This window comes from Cololabis saira, chromosome 7, assembly GCF_033807715.1.
Source record: "Cololabis saira isolate AMF1-May2022 chromosome 7, fColSai1.1, whole genome shotgun sequence".
In the NCBI taxonomy this organism is placed as follows: domain Eukaryota; kingdom Metazoa; phylum Chordata; class Actinopteri; order Beloniformes; family Belonidae; genus Cololabis; species Cololabis saira.
Window position 1 is genome coordinate 2,719,215 of NC_084593.1, and position 13,507 is coordinate 2,732,721.

The 13,507-nt window shown below is 43.8% G+C and overlaps 1 protein-coding gene across 1 annotated transcript in view; it reads right to left on the reverse strand.

Annotated features, from left to right (window-relative positions):
• LOC133447755 (NACHT, LRR and PYD domains-containing protein 12-like) overlaps window positions 1-13,507 on the reverse strand; it is a 69,862-nt gene that overhangs the window by 35,956 nt on the left and 20,399 nt on the right. The window contains exons 5-7 of the mRNA XM_061726481.1: window positions 13,252-13,425; window positions 11,412-11,585; window positions 11,130-11,300 (exon numbers count right to left, since the gene is read on the reverse strand). Of these exons, the coding sequence (XP_061582465.1) occupies window positions 11,130-11,300; window positions 11,412-11,585; window positions 13,252-13,425 (519 nt within the window). The remainder of the gene's footprint in view (window positions 1-11,129; window positions 11,301-11,411; window positions 11,586-13,251; window positions 13,426-13,507) is intronic.

Genomic DNA, 13,507 nt, shown 5'->3' on the forward strand with positions numbered 1-13,507 from the left:
GTCATGTGGTGACACTGAAATATAGAGCTGTGTGTCATCGGCATAAGTATGGTAGGAAATGTTGTGATGTTCCATAATCTGAGCTAGGGGTAGCATATAGATGTTAAATAGAAGCGGTCCGAGTATAGACCCTTGAGGAACCCCACATGTGATCTTGGTTCTCTTAGACTCATGGTTTCCTATTGACACAAAGAAGGCCCTATCATGCAAGTAAGATTTAAACCATTGAAGCACAGTGCCGGTAAGTCCCACCCACTTTTCCAATCTGCTGAGAAGAATGTTATGATCAACTGTGTCGAATGCAGCACTGAGATCCAATAATACCAGAACAGAGGATTTGCCTGCATCATTATTCAGATGAATATCATTTAGGACTTTGATGAGTACAGTTTCAGTGCTGTGGTGTGGCCGAAATCCAGACTGAAATACATTAAAGAGGTTGTTTTGCATCATAAAAGCATGGATTTGCTGGAAAACGACCTTTTCAATGATTTTCCCCAAAAATGGCAGATTTGATATTGGCCTATAGTTACTAAGTGTTGTAGCATCCAGATTTGATTTTTTTAGAAGAGGTTTTATTACTGCAGTTTTCAAGGCCTGGGGAAACTGGCCTGTTTGAAGAGAAGTATTTATTATCTGCAATACATCCGGCGCTATGCAGTTAAAAACTGTTTTAAAAAAGTTTGAAGGCAGAATATCAAGACAGCATGTTGTGGGCTTTAATTTTGAAACTGTTTCCGTTAGGGTTTTGTAATTTAAAACGCTGAACTGTCCCAGCTTTACTAAAGGATAGGAAAGCCAGAGTGTTATCATTCCTGAGGGGGAGCTGCACATTGCTTGTCTTATCTGTAATATTTTGTTTGTGAAAAAGTCAGCGAAGTCGTTACAGGTCTTTTTTGACAGCAGTTCAAGTGGGATTTAGGCTGCAGGGTTTGTCAGTCTTTCTACCACAGAAAACAGTGTGCGAGTATTATTACTGTTTCTATCGATAATCTCTGAAAAATACGATTGCCTTGCATTCTTCAGTTTCTGGTTATAGTTGCGAAGACTCTCTTTATAAATGTTGTAATATACCTGAAGTTTGTTTTTGCGCCACTTGCGTTCTGCTTGTCTACATATCCTTCTCTGTTCTTTAACTAGTGTTGCGTTTTTCCAGGGTGACTTTTTCCTCCCGGACAGAACTTTGGTCTTAATTGGGGCGATAGAATCAATAACAGTCATAACATTGGAACTGAAACTGTTAACAAGGTCATCAACTAGAACTGAGGGAAGGGTTGGTGATGGTGTAAAACCCTGGATGAATAGTGCACAGGTGTTATCATTTATATAACGCTTTCTGATTACCTCTGCTTCACCTTTCATAGGATTGGCAACAGTGGTCATTTTAAACAAAACACAGTAGTGATCAGACAGAGCAACATCGTTCACCACAACCTCTGAGATATTAAGACCCTTGGAAATAATTAAATCTAAAACATGTGACATGTTGGGAAAGCCCAAAATTATCCAGAATATTGAAAAGTTCCTTAGCACATCCATCTTTGGGATTATCAACATGAATGTTAAAATCACCCACTAAAACAACACAATCAAAATCCATGCACATAATTGACAGTAGTTTGGCAAACTCATCAACAAACCTTGCATCATATTTGGGGGGTCTGTAGATGGTCACTAAGATTGCTCGACAGGGGGATTTTAACTGAATGGCAACATATTCAAAGGAATCAAATTGACCATAAGACATTTTCTTGCATTGAAAGCTGTCCTTAAACAGAGTGGCAACTCCACCTCCTCTCCTATGTATTCTTTCTTCACTAAAGAAACTAAAATTCTGGGGTGTTGACTCAATGAGAACTGCTGTACTATTATCCTGACTTAACCAAGTTTCAGTTAAAAACATAAAATCAAGGTTGCGCTCGTTAATAAAATCATTGATTAAGAAAGATTTGCCAACCAGAGACCTGATATTTAAAAGGGCTAAATGTACATGTAAATCCTTAACAGGAGACACTGGTGAGATTCGAGGATGACATGCTATACTCAACAGATTAGCAGATTTAACTGAACTTTTTTCATTTCTCACCAGTTTGATACGTTTTCTGTTACCTATTATCACAGGGATAGAGAAAGCTGATTTAACTCCATGGGGCCCAGACTTTTCCTGGGACAGAACAATGTTAATATTGACATGACAACCTGGACCCGGCCCATATCAGACATCACTGATATGGTAGTTCAGAGGAGGTGAGGGGGGGCGGTGACTTTTGGTTAGCCGCTTTGTCCGAGGTGGTGGTTTGGGAGGGGTTGGGCGATGTGGGGGGTTAGATAAAGGATTTTGGCATGGTGTTAGTTGTAATCCAATATTCACCAGGCTTTTCATTCTGTCAGTGAATTCCAGGAGTGGGATGTCCTGACTTCCTGGAGACAGAAAGCTGGGTGGGCTCTCGGGGGGTGAGGGTCTGTCTCCTGTTGGGGGGGCTGGGGGAGACTCCCCCTGTTGGGGTGAGGATAAGGATGATGATGCAGTTTCTCTCTGACTCAGTTTTCCATGGTCAGTCCTTGTCTCAGTGTTCTCATCACAGCGCCGCCTTATCAGTTGTTTTGTATAACAAACCTGGATGCACGTTACGGTTCGGGCCGTATTAATTCTCGAAGGAATGACATATATTGCTCCAAAATTACGCGATTAATTCAGAATGTTCAAAATGGCCGACTTCCTGTTCGGTTTCGGCCATGGCGCCAAGAGACTTTGCTTTAAGTTGCGACATGACCGTCAAACCGTATTGTGGGGCTTGAGGCACAAAGTTTTCCGGGGGGCGCTGTTGAGCCATTTTGCCACGCCCATTAATGTAAACCATTAAATATCAAATTTTTCACCAGGCCTGCCAAGCCTTGCATGCAAAATTTGGTGACTTTTTGGGCACGTTTAGGGGGGAAAAAAGGCCCTCCTTTCGTCAGAAGAAAAAAGAAAGAAAAAAAAATTCCTACAGATACAATAGGGCCTTCGCACTGAAGGTGCTCGGGCCCTAATTATACAACTTCCTTTTTATCTTCAGCTTTTATCTCCAGTCTGGGTGGAATGGGGGAAAGGCTCACTCTCAGAGTCGCCTCCAGCTTTGCTCTGAGTCTGTTTGGGGCTTTAGTTTATTTGTGGCCACGATGGAGAATCCTGACTTACACAGGTACGTTGTAGTAAATGGGAGGAGTTGTTTCACAGCCCTCAGTGCAAGACATGCGTATTCCTTTGAGACAGCAATCCAGAAGGAGCCCAGGTCCAGTTTGCCCCATTGCAACTTTAATGTGCTGTCAGTGGAAACTTCACAGAAGCTGGGATTCCAGATGTGAGGGCAAGGCAACATTATTTTCAGTTTCCACAGAAACGTGTCCCTCTCTGGGATCCTCAGGAAAGTAGTCATCACATTTCTCTGCCACTTGTGAGAGGTACTGAGAGTCACTGATATTCACTTGGGGGGAGTTTTCCAAAATGTCAGACAAAAGTGGAAACGTGGGCCTGGGCCCTCCTGGGCCCTCTTGGTCCACAAAGCAAGTTTCCTCTTGAAAGCTTGAACTTTGTCTGCAACAACAAATATGACAACAACAAACACTTCCTTGAAGTGAGATGTTCAGCTGGTTCAGTAGTGAAAAAATGTCACAGAGGTAGGCAAGTTTTGCTTTGAACTTTGTGTTGGCATGGTGATGTGCAAGAGGAGATTTTTTCTCAGTGAGAAATGAGAAGACCTCATTCCACAGTTCAAACAGATGGTTGAGGACCAGTCCTCTTGAGAGCCATCTCACTTCACTGTGATAGAGCAACTGGATGTTGTATTGTTTTTGTGGGTGTGGGTTCAATGACAACACCGTATCTTGAAGATGCAGGCAGGTTTATATAGCAGTTCTTAATAGCAGTTACAGGCAGCCGACTCGGTTCTTCTTCGGTTGATCTGCACAGACGCGGTGCGCCCCCTACTGTCAGGATTTATAAACTGTATTCCATTAACAACAGATACCAAGCAAATCTCATTTGCTGTTATCATTACATCTTCCTTTTTTTTCTTTTAAAAGTAAACACTTTATACTTTTATAAACATTTTACTTATTTAACTAAACCAGTTAACGTTAATAAAATTTTCTGATGTTAACCTCAAACTGTACCAAACAAATACATAAATGCATCTAAACCTTAACGAAATCTGATGACCTCAGAATCAACATATAACCTCATTTAAATCTGTTCAATGAGTCTCTCAGGTGGCTTCACATTTCTTGAAGACTTTCTGAACGTTTGTTCTTGCTTCTGAGCAGGTGTCACAGGTGATAGAGTCCTGAGTGTGTGTGTAGGTTGTTCAGCAGCCTCAGACGTCTGTTCTCCAGTTGTAGTTCCTTTGAGAAGATCTCTGCGATTTCGTCTCAGAAGAGCTCCGTCTTCCGTCTGGATGGTGTATGACCTTGGTTGAACTTCACTTAGAACTTTTGCTTTCTGTCTCCATGTGTTTGTTTTGTCTTTAAACCTCACTTCGTCCCCAGTATGCAGTTCAGGTAAGTTCTTTGTTCCTCTGTCATAATAGAACTTCTGTTTTACTTTTTGCTGCTCTTTGAACGTTTTCACACCGTTACTTTCCTCTGTTTTAAGTAAGCCATCCTGGATGGGCAGGTTTGATCTTAGGCGTCGTCCCATAAGGAGCTGAGCTGGCGACACGCCGCACTCGAGAGGTGTCGTGCGGTAAACTAGCAGGCTCTGGTAGAAGTCAGTTTCACCATCTCGTGCCTTGCTCATCAGCCTCTTCACTGTTTGGACTGACTTTTCAACTAGCCCATTAGACTGCGGGTAATGTGGACTTGATGTTGTGTGAATAAAGTCCCATTCTGTGGCAAACTGTCTGAACTTCATGTTGGAAAATTGTGGTCCGTTGTCAGTAAAAACTTCACTTGGCACTCCATGTCTCGAGAATATGGCTTTCATGGATGTAATCACAGCCTCTGCCGTCGTAGTGTGCAATCTACAGACTTCTGGATACAGTGAATAATAGTCTGTGACCACAATGTAGTCCTTTCCTTCAGAAACAAAGAGGTCAGCACCTACCTTCTGATAAGGGCGGTCTGGCACGGGGTGTGGCTTAAGTGGCTCTGCAGGATTTCTAGATTGATATTTCAAACATATTGCACAGTTTGACACTTCATTAGTCACATCCTGATTAATATGTGGCCAATACATCACCTCACGTGCTCTCTTTTTGCATTTTTCAATGCCAAGATGTCCTGCGTGTATCTTCTTGAGCATGTCTCCTCGTAGACTCTTTGGAATGACTATTTTGCTTCCCTTGTAGATGATACCTTCCACTATCGACAGTTCTGCTCTGCAGTTCCAGTACTCTTGAATGACAGATGAGCAGTCTTGCTTACAGTTGGGCCATCCATCTATGATAGTTTTGCTCAATGTTTTTAATGTGTCATCTTCACTTGCCTCTGCTCTTATGAGCTTCATTTTTTCATCTGCAACAGGCAGTGCACTTGTGATCATGTTCACATATACTTCCACATCATTGTCCATTTTGGTGTTTGCCGGCTCTTTTGGGTCAACAGCTCTGGATAGAGTGTCGGCTGTGTACATCAGCTTACCAGGGGTGTACATCACGTTGAGTGTGTATCGTTGCAGCCGGATCATCATCCTTTGGATTCGCAGTGGACAGTTGTTAAGTGGCTTCTGGAACAACGCGATCAGTGGTTTATGGTCAGTTTCAACACTGATTGCTTGCCCTGACACAAACTGGTGGAATCTTTCACAGGCATATGTTATGCTGAGCAGTTCTTTTTCTATTTGTGCATATCTTGTCTCTGCGTCTGTCATGGAACGCGAAGCATATGCAATAGGTTGCCAGTCATCAAACTTTTGTATAAGAACAGCTCCAAGCCCACTCTGTGATGCATCTGATGAGATCTTAATGGGTCTCACTGGGTCATAAAACTTCAGCACTGGCTCTTTTGTGAGCAGTTTCTTTAAGTTGCACCACGACGTCTCATGTTCATGATTCCACTCCCATTCAATTTTCTTTTCTGTCAGCTGTCTCAGTGGCGCCATCTTTTCAGAGAGATTAGGTATGAATTTCCCCATGTAGTTTATCATACCATTAAACCTCTGTACATCCTTTTTACACTGTGGCCGTGGCATGTTTTCTATTGCTGACACTTTTCTGGGGTCGGGTCTGATGCCTTCACTGCTCAGGATGTCACCCACAAATGTCAGTTCCTTTACTCCAAGCTGGCATTTATCTTTGTTCAGCTTGAGATTAGCTTTTCTGGTTGCCTCAAGAACATTTCTTAGTCTTATGTCATGCTCAGCTTTTGTGCTTCCCCACACAATAATGTCATCCATGGATGTGTCCACTCCTTCCAGGGGCTCATAGATCATGTGTATTGTCTTATGATACACTTCAGGTGCTGAGGCAATGCCGAATGGCAGTCGCCGGAATCTATATCTGCCAAATGGACTGTTGAATGTGCATAGTTTTGAGCTTGCATCGTCCAACTTTAATTGCCAAAATCCTGATGATGCATCTAGTTTGCTAAAATATTTAGCATTTGCAAACTGTGACATTATTTCTTCTCTTGTAGGCAGTTTGAAATGTTCTCTCTTTATGGCTCTATTCAGATCTCTAGGATCCATGCACACTCTTGGCTTGCCATTCTTTTTCTCTACAATGACCAACGAACTCACCCACTCTGTTGGTTCATCGATCCTTTCAATGACCTCCAGGTTCTCCATCCTGTCCAGCTTATCCTTCAGTGGCTTTTGAAGAGCAAATGGTACTTTGCGGCATGGATGTATGACTGGTGGCACGCTGTTGTCCACTCTGATGGTGTGTTCTCCTGAAAGGCAGCCAAGACCCTGGAACAGTTCACTGTATTCTTTCATTAAATCATCATAGTCCATATCATCATCAGTTTCCACAATAAGCACTCTTTTAATTAGGTTCAGTTTCTCACAGGCATTTAAACCTAATATGGGCTGCACATTCTTCGGCACCACGATGAATGTTAGTGTATGTTGTTTGTCCTTGTGTGTCACTTTAACGATGTATTTACCTTTCACAGGTATTTCCGCTCCTGAGTATCCACTTACTTTCACTTTAGTTGCATGTATTTTTGGTCTGGGTCTGATTTTCTTGAACTCTACCTCTGATATGACGTTCGCTTGGGCACCGGTATCCAATTTAACCTCCATGTGAGTGTCATTCACCTTGAGTGTCATCATCCAATCCTTTTTTCCGACTTTGTTTTCTGTCACAGCATCTACATAGAACTCCTCTGTTTCATCTTCATCCACTGTATGGACTTTGCTTTGTCTTGGGGTACTATTTTTGCAGCACCGAGCATAATGGTTACTTTTGTTACAGTTGTTGCATGTCTTGCCATATACCGGACATTTTTTAGGAGGATGTTGTGTGCCACATCGACCACAAGTCTTCCCTTTACTGTCTCTGTTAGTTAGTAACTTTGTATGTTGTTTAATGTCAGCGGCAGCACTCCTTTTATTGACTCTGTGTGTGTTTTTATTCACAGCATCTACCTTGCAGCGTCACTGAACAGTTCTCTTGCTTGTTCTTTCACGGCCTCAGCCGCTCTGCACAGTTTCAATGCTTTTTCCAGGTCGAGATTTTCCTCTCTCAGTAGCCTCTCTCTTAGACCATTATCAGGAATCCCGCACACAAGTCTGTCCTTTATCAGGGAGTCTGCCAGCCAGCCAAATTCACACGTCTTGCTTCTGTTGCGTAGCTCGGTCACATACTGATCAATTGTCTCTCCAGTCTTCTGTGCACACGTGAAGAATTTGTGCCTCAAACGTCACGTTTCTCTTAGGTATGCAGTATGCTTCAAAATTGTCCATTATGTTCTCCAAATTTATTTTGTCTCCATCATCAAACGTGAAGTTATTATATACTTCAAGTGCTTCCTCACCCACAACGTGTAAAAACACTGACGCTTGCTTTTTATCACTTTCCTCGTCAAGTCCAATTGCTGACAGGTACAAAGCAAAGCGCTGCTTAAATCTTCTCCAATTTTCAGCCACGTTCCCAGTAAGCTGAAGAGCGGGTGGTGGTTGTAAGCCATTCATGTTGCCGTCGTTTTAGCAACACCACGTTCACTGCTGAGCTGATGCTTCGTAACTGCTAGCTGAGTGGCTAACCGTAGCTTGCCTCGGTAGCTCGTCTCCGTTGCTTTATTCACGTCCGTTACGACCCTCACCTCTCTTCAAGACCATCTTCTGACACCATGTATTGTTTTTGTGTGGTGTGGGTTCAATGACAACACCGTATCTTGAAGATGCAGGCAGGTTTATATAGCAGTTCTTAATAGCAGTTACAGGCAGCCGACTCGGTTCTTCTTCGGTTGATCTGCACAGACGCGGTGCGCCCCCTACTGTCAGGATTTATAAACAGTATTCCATTAACAACAGATACCAAGCAAATCTCATTTGCTGTTATCATTACAGATGTGATCTGCTTCCATGTCTTCACAAAGTTTAGCAAAACATCTGGAGTTCACAGTATTGTTTTTCATAAAGTTGATGGTTTTCACACTTAAGCTGGGCATACACTGCGATATTTTAAATCGTTTGATTCAGCCCCATCTCACACTGCACGACTAGATCGCTGAGTTCAAAAGTTCACATCCCACGATGTATGGTCTCACACTGTACGACCTGATGCTCTGATGCGACCCGTCTGCTCACACTATACAATCCTAATCCTCACGTTAGACTTCTGTTACTGGAACTGCGAGGCTGGTTTTGGGGCAGGGGTGGGCTGTGTCCACCCAAACGTGCATCCTGCCCACCCAATCAAAGGTTATGGGGATCCTTTATTTTTTTTATAATTTTATTTTTTTTATATATATAAAAAAAAATAATCACAAAATATCTGTACTGTTTCTGATTGGGTGGGCACTGCGCATCATTTTTAGACACAGCAATGAACACATACCGCAAAAGTTGTGTCTCGACGGAGGGACCCGGCGTCCCAGCAAAATGAGCACAACAGAGTAGTGTTCAGAAAAGCGCACAGAGCCCACACTGAAGGCGGATTTATGGTTCCGCGTTACACCAACGCAGACCTGTGGCGTAGGTTACGCGGCGATGCGCCTCGTACGGTGCGGGTCGCAGTGTACCCTACGCCGCAGGTCTGCGTTGGTGTAACGCTGAACCATAAATCAGGCTTTAGCAATTTGGGCCACTCTGTGTGGCGATAAATGAAAAAAAATTAGACAACGGCTTGATTGGACAACGAATTGGCTGGGCAGACGTGGGACATGCGGTCTTTTTTTCTGCTATTAAAACATGATTTTTAATGTGAACACTTTAAAACATTTTAAACTACAAATAATAGTTTTTGACATGACATCAGAGATTGCACATGCTCTCTGCGAAAGGATGAGGCAAATCGGATCGTAGCACGACCAGGATTTCAAACACATTTGATTTTCTTGCGAGCACACGATTTGTGATCGGGAGCTCATCGTGAGGTGTTAATCTCTCGTTGTTACCTCATGTATACTGCACGAGGCACGACCAACGATTGGGTCAAAATCTGGCGTGATCCAAAAAATTGTAAACTGTATAATCGGCTCAAAACAAGCTGATAATCGCACAGTGTATGCCCGGCTTTACTTCCATCACCTTGTGGAACTCTGGTGACATATTTTTTGCTGAAAGGCTTTCACGGTGGAGAAAACAGTATGTTCATTTAGCTTCTGGTGCACGACCGATTATCTGTCTGATGACGGCGTGATGCTTGCCAGTCATTGATGCTGCACCATCACTGCACACCCCGACACAGTTCTGCCAGTCCATGCCGTTCTCACTGAAGTAGTTATCCATGCAGCAGAAACATTCCTGAGCCGTAGTTCGTGTTGGTAGCTCTCCACAAGACAGTATGTCTTCGTGCAAACTATTGTCCCAGCGATAGCAAACAAAAACCAGCAGCAGTGCAGCATTTGTGACATCAGTGGACTCGTCAAGTTTCAAAGAGAAAAATTGGCTACTTTTTACTCTTCCAATGAGTTGTTGCTGTATGTTTGAGGCCATGACCGCGATAAGGTGACTCACAGTGTCGTTTGAGAAAACTCCTCTGCTATGGTGAAAGCTTTCTTACTCTGTGCCACATGTCTGGCTATGAGGTAGCTAGCTTTCAATGCACATTTAGAGATGCCAGTCAGTGACACGATAGATCTTTTCTGCATCGGCAGCCCATCTTCTTTTCTCTGGAAAAATTCCACCGGCTTTCCCACAAGCGTCGGATGCTTGGTCTCTAGATGCCGCTATAGTTTTGAGGGCTTCAGTGCTTCGTTGGATAGAGTTAATCCACACTCCACACACTGGGCTCTCAGCGCTGCCGCGCTACCTCCGTTTACGAAGCTGTACTTGATGAAGTCAAAATTTACTTTTGGGGGGGTTGTCGTCTTCATTTTTCCGTTTTAAATATTGCTCCATCGTGTTAGCGTAGAGCTAGCTGAGTGTATTCTTCTCCTCATTTATGGAGGCTGGTTAAAGTAACAACTGACTAATGCATTAGTGCCACCACATGGTCGGGAGTTGCTATGCCGCGGCCCTCGTGGCCAACACGTAAAAATAATTATTTTTTTACGGCCCACTAGGTGTCGCTTGCGGCCCAAGTTTGGGCCGCGGCCCTATGCTTAAGAATCACTGCACTCAATAACATCCCACCACAGCCCTGAGCAATCACCTGAGGTGGAGGAAAACCCCCACACCTGCTCCACCATGACCACCACCATAATAAACCCCCACCCAGCAGTGTGTCCTACATGAGAGTGTCCTACCTGAGAGTGTCCTACCTGAGAGTGTCCTACCTGAGTGTGTCCTACCTGAGAGTGTCCTACCTGAGAGTGTCCTACCTCAGAGTGTCCTACCTGAGAGTGTCCTACCTGAGTGTGTCCTAACTCAGAGTGTCCTACCTGAGAGTGTCCTACCTGAGTGTGTCCTACCTGAGAGTGTCCTACCTCAGAGTGTCCTACCTCAGAGTGTCCTACCTGAGAGTGTCCTACCTGAGTGTCCTACCTGAGAGTGTCCTACCTGAGATTGTCCTACCTGAGTGTCCTACCTGAGGGTGTCCTACCTGAGAGTGTCCAGCCTCCAGCGGGGATCCTTCACTCTAGACTGAAGCTTCCCTGCTGACTCCCCTGGATGGTTGTAGCTCAGGTCCAGTTCTCTCAGGTGGGAGGGGTTGGAGGTCAGAGCTGAGACCAGAGAAGAACTTCCTTCCTCTGAGATCAGACAGCCTGACAGCCTGCAGACACACAACACAGGTCTGCTCCATGTTCTCTGCTCACGTGTCCTGCTTCAGACACGTTTAGCAGCATGTTCACTGGACCGGGAGAAGACTTGAATGAATCCTGACCTGAGAGACTCCAGTTTACAGTGTGGACTCTCGAGTCCAGGACACAGATTCTTCAGTCCAGAATCCCACAGGTGGTTGTTGCTCAGGTCCAGTTCTGTCAGACTGGAGGACTGAGAGCTGAGAACTGAGGACAGAACTGGACAGATGTTCCATGAGAGCTGACAGTCACTCAGTCTGCAGACGGAAGAAAAGAACAACAACCAGGTTATTTCACTGTTATGGAAGAAAATGTAGTTGTGTCTCCAACGGTTCTGCTGGTCTTCAGTAAAGTTTGTGTTAAATCACATTTCAGCAACAAACAATTCAAGCTGCTTCGCATGATAAAAATATGAAAAATAAAGAAGAAAAAGTTAAAATCATGACTTTTACTGCAGTTGGCAGAAGAAACAAAAGTTACTGAAACTAGAGTTACATGTAAGTACTAATATTATCATTGTTTAAAGTTAAATTCAGAATAGTTTCAATAATTAATCAAAGGCTGTAAACTAACAAGTTTTAAATTGATTCAAAGGAGCTGAGGGTTTGAGTTCCTGGAGGTTACTGCAAGTTTGTTCATGTTTGTCCATGTTTGGTTCTGGTTCTGGGGACACAGAGCAGACCTGAACAGGACAACTGAAAGGTCTGGGTGGTTGCTATGGTAACAAGTCTAATGTATTTTTGGTCCTGAACCATTCAGTGATTCATAAACTACCAGAAGTATTTCAGAGTCTATTCTCTGAGGTGCAGGGAGCCGGTCTAAAGACCTCAGAACTGGACTGATGTGGTCCAGGTTCTTGGTTCTGGTGAGAACCAGCAGCGTTCTGGATCAGCTGTGTGATTGACAGCTAGTCAGACCTGTGGAGACGCCGTTGCAGTAATCAAGTCCACTGAAGAAAAACATGGATGAGTTCTTCAAGGTCCTGCAGAGACATCAGTCCTTGATCCTGGAGATGTTCTTCAGGTGGTAGAAGGACGACTTTGTAGATGTTTTAATGTCTCTGGAGGTTCAGGTCTGAGTCCATGACTACACCCAGATTTCAGCTATAAATCCACGACTGGACACAGATTTCAGGTCTGAGTCCATGACTACATCCAGATTTCAGGTCTAAGTCCATGACTGCACCCAGATTCCAGGTCTGAGTCCATGACTACAACCAGATTTCAGGTATGGGTCCATTACTACACCCAGATTTCAGGTCTGAGTCCATGACTACACCCAGATTTCAGGTCTCATCAGTGGTTTGTAGCTGTAACACCTAAAGCTGTGTGTTACTCTTAAACGCTCTTCTTCTAGTCCAAAAACAACTAGTTCAGTTTTGTTTGTGTTCCCCTGAAGAACATTATGTCACATCCACTTATTGATTTGTTCTCTGCATCTACTCAACACTTGTATGGGCTCATTATCTCCTGGTGACATTGAAATGTACAGTTGTGTTTCATCTGCATAGTGGAAGGAGATATTCTGCTGTAATCCTGAATCCTGCTGCTGCACAGCTGGATGATGTTGTTGACAGAACTACAGCTTCAATGTCAACAACGTTGGATGGTGTCGTCCCTCAGGATCAGAAGGGCACGACGTCAGAGCACGACGGCCCCGTGGTTCAATTCACAACTGCAGGTTTTAAAGCAGACCTCCAGAAAGATGGAGAGAAAGTGTTGTTCCCCTAACTTAATCACGATTACATTAATCAAGAATCAATAATATGGTACTGATTAGACCGCACTGAGGTTTAAACCTTTGATTTCTGTGTGGAGTGTTGAGGTGAGTTTATAGTGAAGTGGGTTCTACCAGTAAAACTGGACTGAAGTGAATTATCTGCTGCAAGGGAGTCAGCAGGAAAAGACTTGAATGAATCCTGACCTGAGAGACTCCAGTTTACAGTGTGGACTCTTCAGTCCAGGACACAGCTGCTCCACTCCAGAATCCTGCAGGTCGTTGTTGCTCAGGTCCAGTTCTGTTACACTGGAGGACTGAGAGCTGAGAACTGAGGACAGAACTGTACAGATATGCCCTGGGAAGTGACAGCCACTCAGTCTGCAGACGGAAGAAAAGAACAACAACCAGGTTATTTCATTGTTCATGCTTGTGTTTTATTTTAGATCCAATGTGTCATTAA